This window comes from Acinonyx jubatus, chromosome E4 (assembly GCF_027475565.1).
Source record: "Acinonyx jubatus isolate Ajub_Pintada_27869175 chromosome E4, VMU_Ajub_asm_v1.0, whole genome shotgun sequence".
Taxonomy (NCBI): Eukaryota; Metazoa; Chordata; class Mammalia; order Carnivora; family Felidae; genus Acinonyx; species Acinonyx jubatus.
In genome coordinates, this window is record NC_069395.1 from 1606025 (window position 1) to 1629363 (window position 23339).

At 56.8% G+C, this 23339-nt stretch overlaps 2 protein-coding genes across 10 annotated transcripts in view; one reads left to right on the top strand and one right to left on the bottom strand.

Annotated features, from left to right (window-relative positions):
- Positions 1 to 3641: 3641 nt before the first annotated feature.
- MSTO1 (misato mitochondrial distribution and morphology regulator 1) lies at positions 3642 to 7473 on the top strand. Its single transcript, XM_027048296.2, has 14 exons — positions 3642 to 3793; positions 3882 to 4017; positions 4329 to 4398; positions 4501 to 4576; positions 4824 to 4878; positions 4961 to 5099; positions 5264 to 5381; positions 5454 to 5588; positions 5677 to 5829; positions 6052 to 6183; positions 6255 to 6439; positions 6663 to 6767; positions 6841 to 6953; positions 7204 to 7473. The coding sequence occupies exons 1-14, from the start codon at positions 3710 to 3712 to the stop codon at positions 7416 to 7418; spliced, it is 1716 nt and encodes a 571-aa protein (XP_026904097.1). The 5' UTR covers positions 3642 to 3709; the 3' UTR covers positions 7419 to 7473.
- Positions 7025 to 23339, bottom strand: part of GON4L (gon-4 like) — a 73792-nt gene continuing 57477 nt past the window's right edge. For 6 of the 9 annotated variants that reach the window (XM_053208770.1, XM_053208769.1, XM_053208768.1 and 3 more), the window contains 14 exons: positions 23136 to 23286; positions 18749 to 18865; positions 16708 to 18375; positions 15945 to 16200; positions 15198 to 15382; positions 14252 to 14449; positions 12564 to 12707; positions 11930 to 12073; positions 11708 to 11827; positions 10549 to 10662; positions 9623 to 9821; positions 8558 to 9176; positions 8360 to 8462; positions 7025 to 7978 (listed from right to left, as the gene is read on the bottom strand). In XM_053208770.1, coding sequence (XP_053064745.1) covers positions 7829 to 7978; positions 8360 to 8462; positions 8558 to 9176; positions 9623 to 9821; positions 10549 to 10662; positions 11708 to 11827; positions 11930 to 12073; positions 12564 to 12707; positions 14252 to 14449; positions 15198 to 15382; positions 15945 to 16200; positions 16708 to 18375; positions 18749 to 18865; positions 23136 to 23286 — 4168 coding nt within the window. In that variant the 3' untranslated portion in view covers positions 7025 to 7828. The other 3 variants (XM_027048261.2, XM_053208765.1, XM_053208771.1) reach the window with 2 other exon arrangements.

Here is a 23339-nt window from a genome sequence, read left to right on the forward strand (position 1 = left end):
TAAACCCCCCAGCCCCCGGCCTCTGCCACCGAGAGCAGCAACCCAGAGATGGCCGCAGCTCCTCTCCTCCCAGGGGGCATCTGCACCCCACTGGCAGACCCGAGCCTTAGCCGCAAATGAGGCTGGGAACCCGGCTTCCATGTCTGGGTGGCTAAACCCATCATCGATAGGCCTCATCTTCATTGACGAACGTGGAACAGTAAGTTGTATGGCTGTCCCACCACAGGTCCTACTGAAGAGTTACCATCGTTCCTTCTGTCATTTGCTAAATGTAGACTCAATTTTTTTCCAAATCCTCTATCATAATCTACCCCGTCCAGTCCTCTTTTTCTTAAGATCCTTCTACTATAGACTCAATCCTCATGCCCCGATTTCTACTGGCTCCTTGCTAAGCCTGCCGCATAGTCTCTTAGGGCTTCTCTTAATCACTCAATTGGCATTGAGTCCAGATTCGAAAGTAAGAAGTAAGACTGTCTTAATTTTCAGATGACAGCCCTGTAGAGAGAAAATCTGAGGCTCAAAACATCTAAATATAAGTTCAGCAAGGCCACAATACAAGATGAATACACAAAAACCAATTCTATGTCTCTGTTATAGCAATGAAATAAAACTGCAATTAAGAAAGTAAATTCAAAGAGCAGGAATACAATTTTAAAATTGGCAATTTTAACAGAGGAACTGCAAAATTATACACCAAAAACTATAAATTATTACCGAGGGAAATTAAAGAGGATCTAAACTGGAAAGACGGTCTGTGTTCACAGGTTGGAAAACTCAATGGGGTTAAGATGTTAATTCTCCCCAGACTGGCCGACAAGTGCAATCAGTATTAAAATTTCAGCAGGCTCTTTCGCAAAAATTGGCAACTGACCCTAAAGTTCATACAGGGGAAAAAAAACAAAAAAACAAACCTGGAGTAGTCAAAATGATTTTTTAAATAAGCAAACTGGGCAGAGTTACTCTTCCTTTTTTCCAAAACATAATCTAAAGCTACGGTAACATGACAGCGCGGTCCTGGTACAACCACAGACAACACTGAGTCCAGACAGAAGTCTCGTGTTTACGGTCAACTGATTTTCAACAAAGATGTGAAGGCAGTATATTGAGGAAAATCCCCAAAAGATTGTGCTGGGATAGCTGGTTATGGACAAGCAAAGTCATGGATTTGGACCACAGATTTACACACACACTCAAAATGTATCATGGGGCTGAGTGTAAGAAGTAAACTATAAAACACTGAAAAGTGGGGCTCCTGGATGGCTCAGTCGGTTAGGTGTCCGACTTTGGCTCAGGTTCACCGTTCATGAGTTCAAGCCCCACGTCAGGCTCTGTGCTGACAGCCTGGAGCCTGCAGCCTGCTTCGGATTCCGTGTCTCCCTCTCTCTCTGCTCTTCCCCCACTTGCACTGTCCCCCTCTCTCTCTCTGCTCCTCCCCTGTTCATACTCTGTCTCTCAAGAAAAAGTAAACCATTAAAAAATTTTTTTTAATTATAAATAAAAGAGAACAAAAGCTTCATGACCTTACGTTGGACAACAATTTCTTATATATAACACCAAAGATACGGTCCATAGAAGAATACTTGATAAACTAGACTTCATGAAAATTTTAAATTTTCATTCCAGAAAAGATCCCATTGATTAAATTAAAAAAGAGGGGCGCCTGGGTGGCTCAGTTGGTTAAGTGTCTGACTTCTATTCAGGTCATGATCTCACGGTTCCTGAGTTCGAGCCCCCACGTTGGGCTTTGTATTTACTTGCGTCACCATTTGAAAGGAAATTGCAGACTAGTCGTTTATCACATTTCTCCTAAGAATAGGATATTCTCCTATATAATCAAAATTCCATTACCACACCAGAGAAACCCATCATCAATATAACGTTCAATAATACTATGCTTTTTTAAATTTCTCCAGTCATCCCAACATCTTCATGGCTACCCGCCCCCCCCCCACCCCCCGTTGCCAATTCGGATTCCAATCAATGTTCACAAATTACATTAACAATGAAATATCTCTTAAGTGTCCTGTTACCTTCAGTAGACCCGCTGGGGTTTTGTTGGTGTTGTTATTTGACATTTTTGAAGACATGTGGCCAGTTGTACAGACTGTCCAACATTCTGGACTCGTCTAATTGTTCCTGCAGATACAGGTTAAAGGCCTTCGCGAGCACAGTGGGTGGGTGACGTGTTCTACTGGCCACACATCACATCACTTCGGTTGGTTCCATTACTGGTGATGCTAAATTTGATCACTTGGTTAATTTTGACATCCGTCGTCATAAAAATACGCTCTCGCAATGTGATCAACAGCCTAAGTTCAGCTGTGGCATGTTTCTTTGAAATCCTGAAACCTTCCCGTTAACCAACAAATTACCACCCACTGATGATCTTCGTCTGAGTAAGTTCTTACATTGATACCTGCAATCTAAATCGAAATTCTATCCTTCCATCTACATTTACTAGCTGCTGTTCTGTCACCCCTAACACTCTCCCCTCTTTTTTTTTTTTTTTTTTTTTTAAATCTCCTTGGGGACATTTTGAAAATACGGTGTTTAAATACCCCGTGAAATTGGAACAGACCAACAGAACAGGATCGAGAGCCCGGAACATTAACATGAAAAGCATTAATATTTGAAAAGGTCCATGAATGTGACTATGTTTTAAAAAGCAAAGCAAACACAAACTCTATTCTTCTAAAAACTTCCTTTAAGGCAGTGAAAAAGCAAACAGAGTGGTAGTAGATACTTTGAACACACACAACTGACAAACGCCTTGTATCCCGAATCAAGTACTGACTCCCACAGATCAGTAAGACGATCCAAAAGAAAGACGGGCAAGAAACTTGAACATGCACGTCACATAAATGGATCTCCACCTGGCCGATAAACGTACGAAAAAGTGCTCTCAGCCTCGTTAGCAGTTAAAACCCGTGATGAGGACTACACTCTTTAAAGGTAACGGTGCATCGACTGAAAACTCGCCCGCACCGGTGGTGGAGGGTCACACCGGTAAAGAGTTTGAGAAGACAGGTTTGTGCTATTTACCAAGCTCTAGGACAGCCTCCACTCCGACCCAACGCGTCCACTCCAGGTGCGCGCCCCGCGGAAGCGCGTGCAGGTACAGCGGCACACGGGGGGTCTCGGCGCACGCCCACCAGCCGCCAGCTGGGGCGACCTCGGCCCGCCGTCAGGGCACCCCTCGGCCGCGGCGCGCCCGCACAACGGGGCCACGAGAGGAGCTGCAAGTACGCGCAAGGTTGGGGGAGAGTTTCTCAGACGACATCGAACAAAAGGCAGACGCAAAACACTGCCAAGGGCGCCTCATTCACGGGACGTGACGGACAGGCAGTCAGGCCAGCCCGCACTATGGGAGGCGACGCCGACGCAGCGACCGCAGCCTCCTCCGCTCGGCCGCCGGCTGGACCCACGCGAGACGCCAGGCCCCACCCACGGCGCGCCACGAGACGCCCCGCCCCCGCCACTTCCGGCCGCGCCGGGCCCCGCCCCCCAGCAAGCGCTGGGCCCGCGCCGGCCTGGCCCGAGTGGAGGCGGGGCTTCCGAAGCCCGACGAATCGCTCGCCCTACGGGAAAGGACGTACGTGTGGACCAGTACTGCGCGGGGGCGGAGACCCCGCCCACAAGCCGACGATCTAATCGGCCCCTAGCGGCGAGTGGGCCGCCGCGCCTGCGCGACCCAGCGGAGCCGGGCAGCATGGCGGGCGGGGCCCGGGAGGTGCTCACGCTGCAGTTGGGCCACTTTGCGGGCTTCGTGGGAGCGCACTGGTGGAACCAGCAGGTGAGGCCTGCGGGCGCTGCCGCCGCGGGGCCGCTCGGGGTCTCCAGCCGCCCCCGCTGAGGCCAGGCCTTCCCCTGTGCACCCCCAGGATGCTGCGCTGTGCGCCCCGACCGGTGCCAAGGAACCGCCGGGAGAGCTGTGTCCCGACGTCCTATACCGGACCGGCCGGACGCCCCACGGCCAGGAGACGTACACGCCTAGACTCATCCTCATGGATCTCAAGGGTGAGGCGGCGGCCGGGGTCGGCCAGCGCGCAGGAGCCCCCGGGCGTGCGGACCGGAGACAAGCAGCCGCAGGGACCCGGTGGACTGTGGCACTCTTGTGGGACCCCGCGGTGCTCCCTTCCTACGGCCGCACAGCTCACGCCCAGGCTGGGGATGGAGGAGAATCTGGATTCTCCCAGACGAGGGTTTACCGGGCCCAAGTGTGTGCACGAAAGCTCGGTGGCAGCAGGCGGGCAGGAAGATTAGCCGGAGGCGGGGAGGCGGGGAGGAGCGAGGCCTCGACCCGACGCTGCCTGTTCTTTTTTGTACAGGTAGCCTGAGCTCCCTAAAACAAGAAGGTGGACTCTACGGGGACAGACAGCTGGATGCAGCAATAGCATGGTACTGGTGACTTTGGCAGTGGGAATGTGCACAGGAAGCTGGACAGCTGCGAGGAACGGTCACTGAAATCCTTCTCCGTTTCCCCCCCCCCCCCCCCCCCAGGCAGGGAAAGCTTACCACACACAGGGAGGAACTCTATCCCCAAATCCCTGGCCTCCAGGACCTTCTGAGTGCAGAGGTGAGGGCCTCTACTGCTAGAGCTAGAGTGGCCTCTACTGGGGCAGAGAAAAAGGATTTTGATCATTTTAAATACCTTGGGATGGCATTTTGGGAAGCAGCACTTTTTTTCCTACAGAATGTGACTGTTGGGTGAAGGCAGGCTGTATACTTGGTCAGAATCCAAGAGAATCAGTCAACTTTTGCCTGTAGACTGCCTGGAACTAAATGCAGATTTCTCTCTGCCCCCCCCCCCCCGCCCCCCCCAGGGAGTGTTGAGTAGTGATGGGACCTGGAGGGTCAAGTCCATTCCCAATGGCAAAGGTGAGACTTCCACCAGGTACTACAGGGCAGGGAACCGGGCAGAACAGCAACAGGATGAACACTTCTTTTCGTTTTTCTTCAGGTCCCCCACCGCTGACCACTGCTGCAGCCCCCAAACCATTCACCCCCACAGAGGACAGCATCAGAGTCTGGTCGGATTTCCTCCGGGTCCATCTACACCCCCGGAGCATCTGTATGATTCAGAAGTACAACCACGATGGGTACGTGGGCCCCAAAGGGTGTGAACCGAGAAACGGGATCCCCACCAATGTTGATGGGGCTCCTGAGGCCACCTTCCCCGCCGTCCCTGCCAACGGGATCTTGCAGGGCTGGGGGGGTGAGGGTCGGGGCTCCTGCAAGTCCTGGTTGTGGTCACGTCCGGCAGGGAAGCAGGTCGCCTAGAGGCTTTCGGCCAAGGCGAGAGCATCCTGAAGGAGCCCCGGTGCCTGGAGGACGTGGAGGACAGGCTGCACTTCTACGTGGAGGAGTGTGATCACCTGCAGGTAGCCCTGTGGCCAGGCGGGGCCGAGGCAGGACCTCGGCCTGCCCCGTCTGCCATCACCGTCTCCTTCCAGGGCTTCCAGATCCTGTGTGACCTGCACAACGGCTTCTCTGGGCTAGGTGCCAAGGCCGCCGAGTTGCTACGAGACGAGTACTCAGGGCGGGGAATAATAACCTGGGGCCTGCTCCCCGGGCCCTACAGTCGTGGGGTGAGGACACCTTGGGGAAAAGTCCTGGGGCATGGAGCGAGACCACCCAGGGAGAAAACTGCGTAACAGTCACTCTCCCTTCCCCCAGGACCCCCTGAAAAACATCTATCGTCTGCTGAACACAGCGTTGGGCCTGGTGCACATGTCCGCCCACAGCTCTCTGGTCTGCCCCTTATCCTTGGGCGGGGGCCTGGGGCTGCGACCAGAGCCACCCGTCACCTTCCCCCACCTGCACTATGACGTAAGGCTCGAGGTTCCTGTTGGGACTGCAGCCCCCACCCCAGCCTTTCTCTGCCACCAGCCCTGTTCTCGAACCCTCCGCGTGTACTCACCCGTGACACGGCCCCTTTGGAGCACGCCGTCCTTTGTCAAAGCGCCTGGACGTCTCTGCCATTAGGGTTCTGCCTTCACACTCTGCTTTCCAGACCCTGAGGGCTAAGTGCCCTTCTTGGTATCTTCGCAGCCCGCCCTGCCTTTCCACTGTGGTGCCATCCTGGCCACAGCCCTGGACACCGTCACTGCTCCGTACCGCCTCCGTTCCTCGCCAGTCTTCATGGCTCACCTGGCAGACATGCTGAACTTCTCTGGGAAGAAGGTACGGAGCGCTGCACAGGCGCCGGTCGCAGTGGAGAGAAAGCCGCTACTTGATCTCTCCCTTCTCTTTAGGTGGCGACCGCAGCGGCCACCATCCCCTTCCCCTTGGCCCCAGGCCAGTCCCTTCCCGACGCCCTGGTGCAGCTGGGAGGGGCTGCCGCGTGGACCCCCCTGTCTGCATGTGGGAGCCCTTCTGGAACGTGCTGCTTCGCCCAGTCCGTGGTGCTGAGGGGTCTGGACAGAGCGTGCCACACCAGGTGAGGGGGCAGGTTCAGGGAGCCTGTCGGACTTCGGACTCCCATCCTGGTCTTGCACACACCTCTGGACATCCTGATGGCATCGCCCCACTCTTCCTTCTTCTGCTCCTCCCCCCCTTAAGACAAGACCCTCAGCGTCCTGCTTCCGCTGATGGCCTACAAACAGGAAAATCCCTAGTTCCTGGTCCACAGATTAATGGTGGTTTTGGCTCTGTTCCGGCAGCCAGCTGGCCCTGGGGACCCCTCTGCCCTCGCCGCTGCACGCGTGCGCCACTGGGGAAGACGTCCTGGCCCAGTATTTACAACAGCAGCAGCCCACAGTCAGGAGGTCGGTGCGATGCCCACTCCCCGCGCCCAGACCTCCTTCAACTTCTCGCTCAACCTCTGCTCTCGCCCCACAGCTCGGCCCACTTGCTGCTGGCTCCCTGCATGGTGGCTCCCCCGTACCCCCAGCTCTTCTCCCCAGGCCTCAGCCAGCACGGTTTGGTTGTGGATGGTCCCCCATCTGGGGCAGGTACGTGGGCAGTGTGGGTATGGGAGAGGTTTTACCGTATCCCTTCCTAGATGAAGGTTCTTGACAAAGCCCACAGTTAAACATCCCTTTATTCACTTGGTGGCCCCTGAGGGACGTGGCCTTCCTCTGGAGCACTGGTTTACCAAGGGGACGGCACACAGTCCAGCGAGTTCACTCTCCCATCCAGTCTGCACGGCAGAGCCCAGGGTAGAAAAGCCATTTTCAGGCCTCCTTTTGTGTCCCTCCACAGCCGTGGAGAGCATCCCAGTGCTTGGGGCCCTCTGCTCCTCCTCGTCCTTGAACCGGACCCTGGGAGACCTGGCTAGAGAGCTCACCAAGCTCGATGTGCGGCGCTGGGCCAGCTTCCTGGCCGCCGGCGTGGAGCAGGGGGACCTGGACGAGGCCCTGCAGGAGCTGCGCAGCCTGGCCCAGTGCTACCGGAGTGGGGGTGGCCTCGTGGACTAAGGCTTCCCAAGAACAGGAAAGAGCTGGTTTACAATAAAAACTGCTGGGTATAGGAGCTCAATGTTCTGGGACTGGCTACACCAACACAAGCACTTCATACGTCTAGAACCACTGTGGTGGGATCACAGAACAATAAATATGTGCCATCAGACCCGGGCGGGGAGGGGGGCGGGGAGGGGGGCGGGGGGAGAGGGGAGGTAGAAAGGGAGCCAAGCCCACTCCCTCGATGCTGTTCACGAGTACGTTCAGAAAGACCCAGAAGGACTCGTAAGCTAACAGAGCCATCTGCCCCCAGTCGGCCTCAGCCCCCGCGCCTCCGGCCCTACAGCCTGAGCTCCGGGGGTGGGGCGCCAGCCAAGCACAAGCACCACCGGCCGGGGCCAGCAGATGACACCGCCACGCGCCCAGGGTCACGCGTCCAGCTCCTCCTCCGACAGGAGGTCCCCGCGGTCAGACAGCTGGTCTGTGTTGCTGGTGCTGGTCGCGTCCTCCTCCTCCTCAGAACTGGCCTCACAGGCCGTGTGGAAGAGCCGCATGAGTTCCCGGAAACGGTGGGAAACCTAAGGCCGGGGAGGAAGGTTCTGACGTTGACCAAGCAGTACGTGCCGATCGAGCAATCGGTCTTTTCCCCACAGTGAGGTTGGGAGGGCTGTGTCCTCCCCACACGAGAGGGGACTCCGGTCAAGAGGCTTATCAGCATCTGGCCCCAAATCATACGGCGCCCGAACACGACCTGGAACGTCTGTGGGCTCCTGACGGTCCACCACCCTCTCTCAAACTAAAACCAGACTCCCTGACGAGTCGGGCCCCTCCTTGGGGCCCACCTGTACAGTCGCGCTTTGGTGTCCTGTCTCCTGCTTGGCCAACCCAGCCTCTCCTCGCCAGTCCATGTGCTTGGATCCCCTGGGGCCCGAAGCTCTGGCAGGGCTTTCGCCACTTACCTCGGTCGGGGTCTTGTTTCCTAGCTGCTGGGAGATGACGCTGAAAGTCTGTGGCTGTGCCCCCCGCTCCTGGCACATGGTGAGAATCACGCGGTCAGCTTCCCTGGAACCCACATACCACGATTAACTCCAGATTAGCAAAATGGACACGTGCACTCATTCTCCAGATACACACGCAGCGGCCCCCCCTCCACCTACCTGGTCCACAGCACCACCTTCTCCCCGGTGGAGCTGACCTTGCTGTTGTTGGCACAAACAGTAGCTTCTGTGGTCTTCGGCTGCTGCTCTCCCACGGGAGCCTTGCCCTGCACTCCACAGTCCTTAACCAAACCTCCCCTAGGGGCTTTGGAAGAAGTCTCTGAGGTGTCCGTTCCCGACAACGACTCGTGGACGGGGGACATCCTGTGTGCGGTCTTCACCCCAGCTCTGCTCGACAGCAACCAGCTCCCCGGACTGTCTGAGACCTCAGACAACCGTCTCCTCCCTAAGTCTCTGGTCCTTGAGGAAACGGGACTCAGAAAGGAAGCAGGGTTCTCCTCGGTTCCAGGCCATTTCTCAGTTTCCGAAGCATCCCAGGCGGGACCGGAAGCCTCTGGCTCACCCACTGCCTCCTGGTCCTCCCCCTCATTCCGAAGTCTAGGGGACGCCTCAGGGCAGGGCAGGACCTCAGGCTCAGCCTGGTTTCTCCTAACCACGCAGAGCACAACTCCAGGGCTGGAGGAAGGCTGAGGAGTCTCGGGTGAACAGGGCGGTGGGCCCCCCAGGACGAGCTGCTCTGTCAGGGTCACTTCCTCCGTGCTCCCCACTGCTGATCCTGCTTAGGAGGAAAATAAGGACCTAAGAGGATGGATGGGGTCAAGGTGCCCTGGGACGCCCAGTTACCACAGGGCCACACAGGTGGGCTACTGTGATGGAGCCCCAATCTCAAAGAGTGCGGTGGGGCGGGCTGAAGTCACTTAAATGAAGATAAAAGCCCGACTGTCAAGGCCCAGAATGGCAGTCTTCAGGACGCAGATGACCAGGGTCCGGAGGGCAGGGAAGGGAATGCAGTCACGCTGCCTCGCACTCCCAATTCCTCGAGAGGACAGAGGCCACAGCAGAGCAAGTTAAGGCCAGACAGAAAGATCTCCTATTACTTGTTAGTAAAAGAGGGGGTTCTCCGTCCAAGAAGGACTTGCTCGTCCTGGCTCAGAGACGTTCTTGGTTGAAGCACGTAAGGACATGGAAAAGGGGGGAAAGAGGCGGGGCTGGCAGAACACTCACCTGGAATAGGCAGAGCTCCCCTGCCGGGCGGGCCCTGGGCAGCCTCAACGCTTTCCCGCTCGTCTGGGACTTCCTCCTCCAGCAGGTCCTTGCCCTGCCCGGCCTCCTTAGCACCAGGCACAGGGCTGGCCTCGCGGTGGGGGCTGCCGCCCGCCGACTCATGGGGCTCCTTGCTCTTGTAGGATCTGCCGTCACAGACCTGCAGGAACAGCCTCCTTGGTCAGGGGTCTCCTGACTGCCTTTTTCTCTGGCGACCAAGCCCTGCCCCCACGTCCGGCAAGTACACCTGCTCCACCAACTTTAAACGACCCAGAAGGCGTCTGGTTCTACCCGCCGTTCTCCGAGCAAGGACTGTATCTTTGCTGCCAACCAACCCTAGAGACCCGGCATTACTTCGAGGGTCTGTTTTCTTGACACAAGTGTATCTCATTAAAAACAAGCAAGCAAGCAAGCAAGCTGAGAAATACTTGAAGCACTTCATTGTTATCCAATTCCAAAAGCTTTACCCACAGGACTTTTTTTTAAGGTGTATTTATTTTTGAGAGAGAGTGCATGCACGTGAGCACGCAGGAGAGGGACAGAGAGGAGACAGAGGGTCTGAAGCAGGTTCCAGGCTCTGCAGTGACAACAGAGAGCCCGATGCGGGGCTCGAACTCACAAACCATGAGATTGTGACCTGAGCTGAAGTCAGACACTTAACCGACTGAGCCACCCAGGCGCCCCATCCACAGGATTGTCTTTAAAAAGCAAATCCATTGCACACGTGTAAAAGATTCTATTTTGACTCAAATAGCGCGTGCACCGCCTATCGCGTGGGTGCCGTCCTTGCAGGAGCTCAAGGCGGTACCCCGTGCAGGAGCGGACCTCACCCCGAATGGGGAGGCAGTGCGGACGCCCGCCCCTCGGTGCGGCCCGGCCCGGCTCACCCTGCTGCTGCAGCGGCTACACCCTCTTCTCTTGCTTTTCTTCAGCTTGGGATCGGGGCCTCCTTCGTGGCAGGAGCAGGCACAGTCCCGGGCGCCATCCGGCCACTCGGCCTCCTAGGAGATACCAGGCTTGGTTAGCCGCCCGGCACGTCCGGGACCGAGAGAAAGCGGAGTCCTGCGGCCTCAGAACAGGTTGCCCCAGCACCCACACCGGCCTCCTCTTTCATGAGCCCCCAACTCTCCAATCGGCCCAGGAACTCTCAATCCCAGCCTGTTCTAAATCCCCGAAACCACCCTTAAATGACCCAAAGATGGACCTCTCCCAGTTGCCCAGATGTTTCAAGAAATACGTAAGTCACATACAATCTGAGGCAAAGTCCCAGGAAAGGCCGTCACAGGGTGTGACCTGACTCGACCACCTTCGCTCCTGCCTCCCCGTGCCTTGAGCTCTGCCCCCTCCCAGCCCCATTGAGGGGGGCTTTCTTTGTGCTTTTGGAGGCCCCCACACGACACTCTGTGTTCAGTAATCTCGGATGCAAGTTATCCCAACCGACAACAAGGAAACTGAAACCGAGAGAGGTGAAGTAAGCTGCCCAAGGTCATCCAGCTAAGAAGCTGTTTTCCGCAAGGGAAAGTAAAAGACATTCAGGAAAACAGACTCCTTGGAGAGCAGCAGAGGGCAGGGAGTCTGTGCAGACCTATTCGCACCCCAGCACAGCCACTTATGGACACGAGGCCCTGGCGACGGCCTCGCCATGAATGTCCGTTTCTGCCTCTGTGAAATGAAATGAGAGCAGTCTCTTGCGGGGACTGCCATGGGGCTCACCGAGAGAATGACCAGGTACATGCCTCTAGGAGCCACGTGCACTTTGTCACCAGTACTGCTAAAGTGGGGGCTCGCTTCTGTGTCTTCATACCAACAGAAAGGAAGAAGACAAGACCCAAGAGAAATAGCTCCGAGCAAGAGAGAAGAGGGGGGAAACCTCCTCCTAACGGGGTGGCCGGTGGGGTGCTCTCCAGCATCCGCACTCCTCCCGCCAGGGGCTCCACGGCCTGACCTCGGGCTCCTGCAGCACGCATGGCACACTCGGCCAGAGAAATGCTCACGAAACTCAAGGCTTGATTCACGACCGACAGATCACGCCAACAACCCGGATACCTTATCGTGATTTTGGACCCCGATCTCTTTTCTTCTTTTGCTTTTTGAGGCCGTGGGCATCTTGGGGGGCTCCTCCTCCTCTTCCACATCAGGCAGGGCCACTTCTTCAAAGCCATCAAACTGGGGGACGAGTGGGTGCTGCTCAACGCAGACCCTGGGCAGGCACCCCGCGCTCCCACGGCCATCCCGCTTCCCAAAGCCCCGCAGCCCCTGGCCCCGCACCTCGTACTCCTTCTCCTCTGTCCAGTTGATCTCTTCAAAGTCGCCCAGCCGGCTGGCCGCTGGGCGCAGGTGATCAAAGAAGACGGAGAACTCATCTTGTAGGTGGTCGTGGCCCTTGAGGAGCTGCCACATCTGTGTCTTGAGCTGAGAGGGTGTCAAGGGACAGACACGTCCCCCAGGCTTCTCCAGGTGGCCATCCCACACCAGACCCACATACTCCCAAGGCCCACTTCCCTGGTGCCCTGAGGGACACACAGAAGCCTCTCTTTGAAGGCTAAGGGTTCTTCACTGCCCCCTCCCTGCTCGCGAGCCTGCGCTGGAAGGGTGCTAACAGTACGTGCGACCCCCAATGACGACACTAACGATACGTGTGACCCCCAGCTCAGGCAGCATCACCTGCTCCCTGCACCTCCCTCCCAGGGCACTGAGGGCACCTTGAGGCAGTCAGGCTCAGGTTTCAAGGGACAAGCCCCCCCTATTCCAGGACCTTAGGCTTTAGAAAAGCCTACAAAGTCCTCCCCTTCTACGCCCCTCCAGACGTCCACAGTCCCGGCAGCCAGAGAACACGGCCCGGTCAGGGGACGGTGGGAGGCGCAGGTGCACAGTGGGGAGGAAGCAGGACGGGCAAGGGTACCTCGCTGATCTCCTGGGGCAGGCAGTCCGCGCAGCTCTGCAGCACCTTGATGATCTTCTGGTGGTGCGAGGGGTTCTCTGCAAAGCAGATCTCCAGCTGCCGGAGAAACTTGCGGCTCTTCTCAAAAGCCTGCTGCTCCTCAAACTACCACAGGGGAAAGAAGGCGAGAGAGTCCCCTGCGCGGCTGAGCAAGACCAGAGTGCTCTGAGCAGAAGACAGGAAATGCGGGCCGGGGACTGAGGTTGACGGGGCTCCTTTACAACCACGAGACGGACTTTAAGACCTGGAGTCCAGGGCGCCCGGGTGGCTCCGTGGGTTGAGCGTCTGACTTCAGCTCATGATCTCACGGTTGGTGAGTTCGAGCCCCGTATCGGGCTGTGATGACAGCATGGAACCTGCTTCGGATCCTGTATTACCCCTCCCCGCCCCACCCCCCACCGCCACCTCTCTCTGCCCCTCCCCTGCTCATTATCTCTCAAAAATAAACATTAAAAAAAAAAAAAAGAATATGCTAAAAGAGCCAGGCGTCCACCCGAGGGTTGCAATGTCAGCCAGCCCACGACACCGGGGACGTGAACAGGCCCAAGAGAAGCGCACGTCGGGGTGCTGGGGTTTCATGGACTGTGAAGTCACACACTCAAGGCCCTGTGGCACCACACGGTTTACAAAGCTCTGCACACGAGTGCTCGTCTAAGCCTCATAACCACAGGGGAAGAGCGGATGGCAGGGTGTGCGATCACCCCATTCCCGGGGCACCCGGGTGGCTGTCGGTTGAGCAGCCGACTTCAGCCCGGGTCATGATCTCACGGTTCGTGAGTTCGAGCCACACAGGGCTGGCTCTCTGCTGTCGACACAGAGCCTGCCTTGGATCCTCTCTCCCTCTCTCTGCCCCTCCCCCACTTGTTCTCTGTCTCTCCCTCTCTCAAAAGAATAGACTTAAAAAACAAAAATCACCCCACTCCCATGTGACTGCCTCAAGACCATCAGAACCATCTCGTTGCACCACTCATTCCGGTGTCTCTCAACCATGACAAGACGTCCAGAACTACCAGGATATTCCCTCGTGGTTACACATTTCTCTCCAAAACTTCAAATGTCACCTTACGTGCTGGCCATCCCACACCACCGTGCACGTGATACAACTGTAGCCCCCTGCCCCATTCCACCGACAGCCCTCACTCCTCCCTCCCGACGTGTTCTTCTGTGAGGCCTTGTCACCAGGAAGCACTATGCACATTTACTATTTCTGTCGGCTTTCTGATCCTCAAATCTACTTACTATATGCATTTCACCGTTTATCGCCTGACTCTCCCAGGAGAGTGGAAGCTCCACACGGGCAAGGATGTCACCCTTTTGTAATGGCTGTACTCTCGGCACCTAGAGCTCTGCCCAACATGTACTAGGCACTCGGTTAAGTGTTTGTTGAACGATCGCCTGTTTTACCACAGTGAGGCGCAGAGGGCACATGATTTACCTGAGGCCCGTGAGGGCAAGCAAAGGTACGACCCCACATGGCACACATAAAGAAATGGGGAGACGAGGGGCCGGGAAGATCACCTCTTGAAAAGAAGAGGGCTCTGTGGGCCATGCCAGGGTCATCTGACCAGGGGCCGTCGGGGGACGGGCACAGTGTCCGTGAACCTCGCTCGGCCCCACTGTCACCGGACCCAGCAACCCCATCCACTTACTAATCCACAGGCCAGAGCCTGCTCGGGCAACAGGAAAGCAGCAAAGTCCTTGAGCAGCTGAGGCCAGTCCTGGAGCAGGATCTGCAGGCTTCTGTAGAGATCCACAGCGGTCTGCCGCTGAGGACTTGACTCGAACTCATAGATAACCTGAAGGAAGTCCTCGTACTTGCCAGGGGCGTGCCGCAGGGCTTCTCGCACCTGCGCAGGAGACGTGCCACCATCAGTGCTCTGTCCGTGGGCCCCAACACGAAACAGCAGCACGGACCGAGGAGCAGGGGCCCCGCTAGAGAGCTCCGAGACCCGCCCTGCACAGGCCGCTCCTGACAGATCCCCAGATCTGTTCGTGGCGGACACCGCGCCGAGCGAGGCACAGCTCTCTTCCGGTGGCGGGCGTCCACAAACCACAGCCCTGCCCACAAGACCAGCAAGTTTCTCTAGCTCACAGTCCTACCCTGTCCCGGACTTCAGCTCCCCGCTGAAATAGAGAAGGAGCGCCCTGTGCACAGCATCAACTGAGGGTAAATAATACAGGAGTCAGGAAGGTGAGGCAGGACTGTCACTGCGAGCACACCCCCTTGCTGGGGGGGGGGGGGGCGGGGGGGGCGGGACCAAGAGAATGAGACTGTGGCACAAGACAGGAACAGGCTGGCTCATGTCTCTGGAGACCAAGGTGCTTCCCTGAGGTCCACCCTCGGGCTGATGCACAATAGGTCTTTCTTCTCAAGCTGCGAGCCCGGGAAAGGCCCTTATTAGCCAACCCGTGAAGTCCCCCTCACGATGATGGTGGGATCACCTTTCCCAGCTTTCTGAACAACAGAGGGGTGATGCTCAGGGACTACGACAAGCCACGTGTCACTGAGCCCTGTGCCTCGCAGCCCCTCACACAGATCCCTGGAAGAAGCAGCCGAGCTCGGAGGGACGGTAACAGGAAGCGGCATCTGCCTACCCTGGTCAGGTAAGCCTGGGCAAAGGCCAAGTCCTTCTGCTCCCTGAGTGGGTCCCGCTCCAGGATGTCCTCATCGTACAGCAGCAGGAGCTTGGAGGTGTCCTTGCTGGCCCGGGCCCGGCCTCCCCGCCGGCCGCGAGCCCGCTGGCTGCTCCGGCCCTTCCCGGCAGCCCTGCCTCCCTCTCCTGGAGAAGACACCAAGCCCACGGTTGCTCCGACCCCACCGCGCCGCCCTTCCGCCCCGGCTCCTCAGGAGACCCCACCCCCTGCTCCGGGTCTGGGAGGGCCTCGGGAGAAGAGCTGGTGGGAAAGTGGCGGGAAGGCAAGACTGGCAGGTGAGCCCTGTGCGGGATGCACAGCCGTGCTCTCTGGGACGCTCAGGGCACCTCCGCTACTGTGCACTGAGAAAGGGAGTCCTGAGAGCGAGCAGAGTCCTACGCTGGGCTCTCGGAGGACTACGTGTTGCTGAGGAACGGCAGTGTCTTCTGAAATAAACGTAGCTCTCAGCCTCACACGTGACAGATGGATTGAGCGCCACCGAAAACCCGGGATGAACCCGGTAACAAATCTAACAGCTGGTACAAACCAGCACAGGCACCGACCGGGCAAACGTGTCTGGGGAGGGCGGAGGGCAGGGGAGATCCAGAGGATTTCCTTGGAAAACTCACACCTGGTTTCTAGACTGTTCTGCACACCCGGCAGAAAGGAGGCCAGCTGGGGCCCGCACACGCCCGCACGCACACTCACCTGGCGGGGCGCTGCCGGCCTCCGCCTCCGGAGCTGTCCTGGGCGAGGCAAAGGTGGCTGGCGGCTTCTCAGCAGGGTCTCCGGCGGCCTCGTCTGTCATCTCATCCTCCTTCTGCAGGCTTTCCATCCCTTCTGCCTCTTCCTCCTCCTCCTCCTCGGGCTCAGAGTTCTCTTCCTGGGAGTTCTCCTCCTCGGACTCGCCCTCCTGGCCCGCGCGCCTCTCAGAAGCCAGCCAGGTCAGCTTCTCCATCGTCTCCTGCGACCCCCCCCGAGAGCATCCCCAGGGCTGGCATCGGCTCGCCAGGAGCCACCGGCACGACCCCCCAGCACAGACACCGGAGCACGGTCGCCTGGGCACAGCCTCCGGGGTCCAACGTGGAGTCGGCACCCAGGGAGAGCTACGCTTGCAGCCTGGTTGCAGGGGACCGTGGGAAGATGATGCGTTTTGAAAGGCCACCCTCTACCCTGAATACGGCTCTCCTCTGCCAGGGTCCACGCTCAGGACCTACACACGTAGGCGTTCAAACCGTGCACAGGTGATTCGATCTAACAGTTAAGGGACCCTGTGCCAAGCGAAACTCGTAAGTACACGTCCACCCTTTTCCTCCCCTCGCCTCCACCCCCACGGTGTGCCTTGCAACGTTTTCAAGAGTCGAACTGAAGGCAGGACTGTCTAGAGGCAGCAAGCAAGCGGGTGGCCTATCCGTCACTCAGGCAAATGGCTGAGACCACAGAACACATGAGAACATTCCCTGGCTCTCACCTGGAGCTCGGGGACAGACAGCACAGACTCCTCCGAGGCCGAGGACATCTCGTCCTCCTCATCTTGGGTGAGGTCGTCAAAGTCCTCCTCCTCCTCCTCCTCCGGCCCATCCTTTTCCGCCCCAGCTTCCGGCCCAGCCGGGGTCCCGGCCGCCTGGCAGTCAGCGCTAGCGAAGCCCTCACACTTCCCGGGGGGGCTGCTGCGCGCCGCGTCGGGGTCGGCACAGGAGGAAGCGGTCCTCGGAGAGCCTTTGCTCACGGCTCCCGAGTGTCCCTCGTCCCGAGGCTCCCGAGAGGCTGAAGAGGTTCTCGCTGGCTGACTTCCCTCCTCCTCCTCCTCCTCCTCCTGCTGTAAGACGGGCGGCCTCCTTGGCTCCTCCCCTGGGAAGCCAGCGTCCAATCCCACAGAACACCCTGCCCTGCTGTCCTCACAGGCGTCCTCCCCGGGGTCTCTGGGCTCCATTTTGATGACGTCCTCCAAGTCCCGGGGGGGTGTGCTCAGAGACTCTCGGGAGCCCAGGGGCGGCTCCAGACCTTGCCCCCCATCCTCTGCTTTCACAAGAGTCCAGCCACAGGCACTGTTCTCCGACAGCGCTTCCTGGCACACACGGTCTGCTGCTGGTGGCCCTGGGCTGTGCTCCTCTTTGGGGAAGACAGGGGCACAGAGAGGAGACAGTTCCTGGGGTTCTACTTTGGGTTCTAGGCCTTGAAAGGCATTTTTCCCTTCAGCCAAAGGACAACTGATGTCCACACTCACCGGGGCCTTATCTTCAGGGGCGGGCGGGACAGGAAGACTCACAGAGTTGCCGGAGACAATCAGGGGTGGGAGAGAGGAGGCCACAAGGGGCTGACTCAGTGGGCAGGGGAAGGAAGTGGGGTTCACCAGGAGGGTGGTGATGGGAATGGCCTGTGGACTCTGGGCCACAGCCGCACTGACAGGCTGGATCACGTTGCAGCCACTGCCAAGGCTCACCACCTTGACCGTGGCAGCAGGCACAGTGAAGATAACAGGTACGGAGTGGATGAGGGAGGCTGGCTCCAGACACAGAGAGGCCTTGGCCCCCTTTCTTTTTGAGGCTCTCGGCCTCGCACACGGCTTTCGAAACTTAGATGGGGCAAGCGAGGGCAGCATCACCTTGGGCACAGGGGCAGAGGGGAGCGCAGTCTGGGGCTCAGACAGGGGGAAGCCGGTCCTGGCCTCAGGGGTCGTGGAAGGCAGTGCCGTCGGAGACTCAAAACTGTCCCCGCCAGGGGCCCCCGGCGGAGGGACACCTGGCACTGTCTGCACGACAGCAGCTGGCTGGATCACGTGAGGAATTCGGACCACCATTTTGCTTGGAGGGGCTTCTGGCGGAGTGGACCTCGCCGGTGTTTTCCCGGGGGTGGAGCCAGGCTGGAGAGAGGGGCTGGGTCTGATTAGGAGGGGCTTCAGGACTGACGGCCGCTTCTGTCTCCAGGCCTTCCTGGAAAAACAGTTGGCAACTGGCTTCAGTTTCAGGACCACACCCTTGGGCAACAGCAGTGGGTACGGAGTTTCACTCCCCAGTTCCGAGCTGCCTGTCCCCAGGCCTGGCTCTGAGCTGACCTCAGCGGCTCCCGTCACACCTCCTACCCCTCTGGCGCCGTCAGCTCTGCGCCACAGCTCCTCCTGGATGGACGGCAGGCTGGCCTATTGAGAACAAGAACACACGGATCCAGCACATGTCAGACCCTGGCAAAAAGAACAGGGCTTCCTGGATTTGAGGGGCCTTTCCCAGACAGTCTCGAGAAACCTTTCTAAGGTTTCTCCTGCAGGACACAAAATTTCTACAAAGACTACATTCCAGTCACAGCCTCTAGAAATGCATTTGACCCACCACTTATCGAAGGCTGTGGAGCCACCTTGGGGAAGGACAAGAAGCAGGAGAGGAAGGGTGCATGAGGAGGAGTGCCTGGGCCCCAGGCCTGCAACTCCAGCTCTGAAGGCATAAAGTGGCCCTTGACGTCTCTGGCAGGGTGTGGTGTCCCCCCGCCGCATGCACACTCGGGGAGCAAGGCTGCACCTTTAACCAGAATGGAAGCCGGTGCTCCTCCCTCTCTACAGGCGGCCTCCACTGATGCGGCTGGAGCTCTTCACAGCACTTCACCAGGATGGGCAGCTGTTTGGTCTTCTTATAAAACTGAGCAAGAAGGAATGAAACACGAGTTACATTCTGTCCAGAAACACTGCCCTGTCAGGCTGGGGAGAGGAGTGCGCTCTAACATACACACACACATACACACACACACACACACACAGCACATGTTAAATGCTTCTACACCTCAAATGACACTAATCTCCAATAAAGATTTTACAACACTCTGCGTCATCAGACAGGGACAAGTTTAGGTCACAGAGAAAAGGAAGCAGATGGTCAGAGCGCTCATACTTAAAACCTGCTCCTACTCAGCTGTCATGACAGTGCCTGAGCCCTCATCCGGGACACATGGACACTTCCTATTAAGGAAATAACGGTGCAAGGGACACCAGAAAGGAGGGAAAGAAGAAGAAAAGAGAGACGGACACAGTTTTAAGAGTAAATTTACAGGGAAACTGAACTCACGGTGACAGTAAGCATCCATTCAAGCAACATCTGTGCTACAGGCTGAGGGTACAAATAAGAGAAGACATTCCTGCCCCCCAGGGGCTTACAGACTAGTAGGAGACAGTCAAAGAGGTCAACAATGACATCCTCTGTGAAAGAGTACAAAAATGCACAAAACAATGACACACATCTGACATTTGAACAATAAGGATATTTCTGGAGCAGATGCAACTACAGATGAATCTTAAAGGCATAGAGTTTGCTGAGCAAAGTGGCGGGGCGGGGCGGGGTGGAGAACGGGCAGAGCAGACTTCTGGTTCCAAACCTTGAATGCATGTAAGGAACCACAGAGACTGGTCTGGCTGCAACACAGGAACATGGAGAGACTTTCAGGGACAAGTCAGAGGTAAGACACGGCAGGCCTTCTGTGCCACACCAGGCGGTCTGACTCGTGTCCAGAAAGGTTATCTGGAGGTGGCTATGGCAGCAACGTGAGGGACAGGATAAATGGAGCCAGAAACCGCGGGTAGACACTAGCGTGTTCCTCACGGTGTCGCCAAGGCCAGCACTAAGCCAATGAGCAGCAGGGTAGGAAGCAGGTTAAGACAACAGAGGACTTGGTGACAGAGCAGCAGGCAGAAGTGATCACGCTGCAGGGGTCAAGGAGAACTCGCAGCAACGTGGGCTGAGACAACAACCAGAACGAGCAGATCATAGCAGGGGCGAGAGGTGTGGCGGGGGAAGGGGGGGTCTGCTGGTGGGGGAGGTTGGTGGCAACACCTGGAAGGTGCAAAGGGACACGGTTCAGACTGAGAAGTCAGCAAGGAGACCGAAAGAAGACTTCCTGGCAACAGCTGGTGACGCGACGCAGACACTTGGGAGAAAAGTCCAGACCGAAGACACAGACCCGAGGACCGTGAGGAGACAGATCGCACCAACACGCACGAACATGGAAGGGCCCACACGCTGCAAGGCCCCTGTGGAACACGGACACTTGAGCAGGGCAGGCAGACTTGGGGAAGCAGCCGCAGCAAGAGCAAGAGGGGGTTGCAGAAGTGAGCAAGCTGCAGGGTCAGCGGGACAGCCACCCAGAGGAGAGCCAGAGAGCAGCCCCCAGATCGCTAACGGGAACACAGCCCCCGGATCATTAGCAGGGAATGCACTGAGGTTTTGCAGGGAAGACGTCCACACTTGCAGCGGTTACACAGTAAAGGAGAAACTTACTGTTAAAACAGATTAAACACATCCATTTAGCTTTGTTCTTTTTTTTTTTTAAATGTTGATTAATTTTTGAGAGAGAGGGAGACACAGAATCTGAAGCAGGCTCTAGGCTCTGAGCTCTGGGCTCTGAGCTGTCAGCACAGAGCCCGACCCAGGGCTGGAACCCACAAGCTGTGAGATCATGACCTGAGCCGAAGTCGGACACTTAACCGACTGAGCCACCCAGGCACCCCAGCTTTGTTCCTTCTTAAAACCCCATGAAAACAGAAGGGAGCTGTGGTGAGGTGAAAGCCTATATGGAGAGCAGATGGAAGAAAAGGTAAAAGCAACACAGTCTTCAAAGCTAATGAGCGGACGGATGAGTAGAGACACAGGGAAAGGAAGAGCCAGATCCCACACGGAAAGAAGTTTTAAGGACCAGCTAGACAGATGTTGGAGAAAAACACAGAGAAGTGGGGGTAAAGCTGGAAGCAGAACCGGGTGACGAAGAGGACAGGTGCCGCCCAAATCCCACCCCATTTGGTGTAGCCAGACGGCGGCCTCCCCCCAGCCCAACAGCAGCGGCTGGACTGAGGCTGCCGGAGACAGGTCCAGCCTCCGTCCTGTCCTGCTTCCCACGCACCCTCTGCCATCCACCATTAAAAACTATTCAATGAACAAAAAAAGCTATCGGAAATTAAAAATATTAACAGGAAAAGCAAAGAGAAAGAAAAAGTCACAAGAAAAAGAAAAAGCTGAAGTAACATGCCAGAAAGGCCAACAGAAGATCGAGTGCTGGAAAAAGAGAAGACAGCAGGAGACCACCGCGGGGAGGCCGGGCACCTGACACGGACAGGCCAATGGTGGGGGTCGCCCAGTCCTCGCAGAGCTAATGACAGACCCATACTAGGCATTCTAGGCATTCATATTACCATGAAATTCCAAAACAATGGAGAAAAGGAAAAACCCTACATGCTGTAGGGGGACAGGAAGCACAGGTGTCCCACAGGTTCAAGAGGCAAAAGGGCATCAAATCTCTAGAGGCGGAAGTAGCGACTAGGAGAAAATGCAGCAAGGTCCTTCGAAGAGTCAGACGCTTAATCAGCTAAGCCACCCAGGCACCCCAGCCCTTAAACTTTCTAAGAACAATTATTTTCAACTTTGGGGCACCTGGTGGCTCAGTCGGTTAAGCGTCTGGCTCTCGATTTCGACTCAGGTCATGACCTCACGGTTCATGAGATGAAGCCCCGCGTCGGGCACTGCACTGGGTGTGGAGCCTGCTTGGGATTCTCTCCCTCTGCTCTTCCCTGCGCGTGCACTCGCACTCCCTCTCTCAAAATTAAATACATTAAAAAAACATGATTTCCAACCTCAAATTCCAGACTTCCTAAAGGTGGCGAGTAGAAAAGGGATATATTTTTCAACGTGTTATTTTAAACAATTACAGACGCATAAAAAGTTGCAAAACTAGAAAGGTCTTACGTAGCCTTCCCCCAGGTTCTCCCAATGGCCAGACCTTATGTCACACGGTGACAACAGTTACACACACAAACCAAATATACAGCACAGCAGCTAAACCAGGCACAGCCTCTGGTCCAATCCGCGGAGCGTGAATACCGTGAATACGGACAGTCTAAACGGAAACACCTGTTTCTCTAGCATTCTCCCCCAGATTGCTACGAGGCTGTGCTCCACTAAAACAGGGTGAATAAAGCAGACGAAACAGATGTGGGTTCGGGGACTAGGAGGATGCACACAGGTAAGAGGCACAAGGAAGCCCCAGGATGATGGGGAGGGGAAGCCCAAGAAGACACTGTGCGACAAGGCGAGAGAGCAGCCTGTCCAGAGGGAACAGCCTCAGAGGAGTCAGGGACGGAACATCCACACTGTGAACACACTCAGAGGAGATCTGTAACATGGAGGTAAAGTCCAGTGCTGACCAGCTAGCACACACCCTTGAGAGCGAGCTCTACCCACTCCCCCAAACGCAACTACTACCCCACAAAACACTACATGCCCGCAGGAAAAGCCAAGCAACCAGGCTGGACCACACCGCTCAGCTGCGAGGAGCGTTCACAACGCGCTATCACGTTTTAACGTGAGCCCTGAACACGATCTAGCCAACTGTGGTCTCGTGGGAAAGCCAGACAACAGGAGATGCCACGTGGTGACAAGGGGCTGTGGCACGGGGAGGAGGGGAGGGCTGAGTCTCCGCCGCCCTGATTGCGCTTCAGTTAAGTGACGCCTCAGGGCAAAACGTCAAGCGGTGGCAACGACCCCGCAAGCCACCCGGACACGGAGGCAGACACGCCACCCCTCAAAACGGCAGCAGGAAACGGAGAGAGAAATACCAGTTTTCATGATCAGCCTCACAGAACTATCCGACTCTTCAAAGCTCTTAGGTACCTTTTACGAAGTATGTACTTTTAACTTTGACAGAAAGAGCCAAGGACAAGGATACGGTGGAATGTCGTTCACCCTTTCAAGAAGGCTGGAGGCCAAGAAGACAGGCGGCTAGAGGGAAGCGTGAGGTCAAGAAATATTTTAAGAGTTGGGATGCTTTTATTTTTAGGAGAAATGCCCGTAAGAGGAGGACGAGGGACTTCGAGGGGAGGAAGGGCTGCCCGGGAGCCCCCAGCTGGGGCGGGAGGAGCCAGGCACTCACTTTGATGATGTTGTCGGGCGCGCGGTTCATGTTGAGGTTCTTGATCCGCACGGTCAGCTGGTGGGCGGTCTTGCAGGTGAGGAGGTACTTGCTCATCAGCAGCTTCGGAAACTTGGTCCCTTCAAAGTGCTTTAGCCCTAAAGCCAACAAACTGAGAGAGGGGCAGTGCTGACCAGCGGGACACTTCTCCCCAGAGAACTCCGC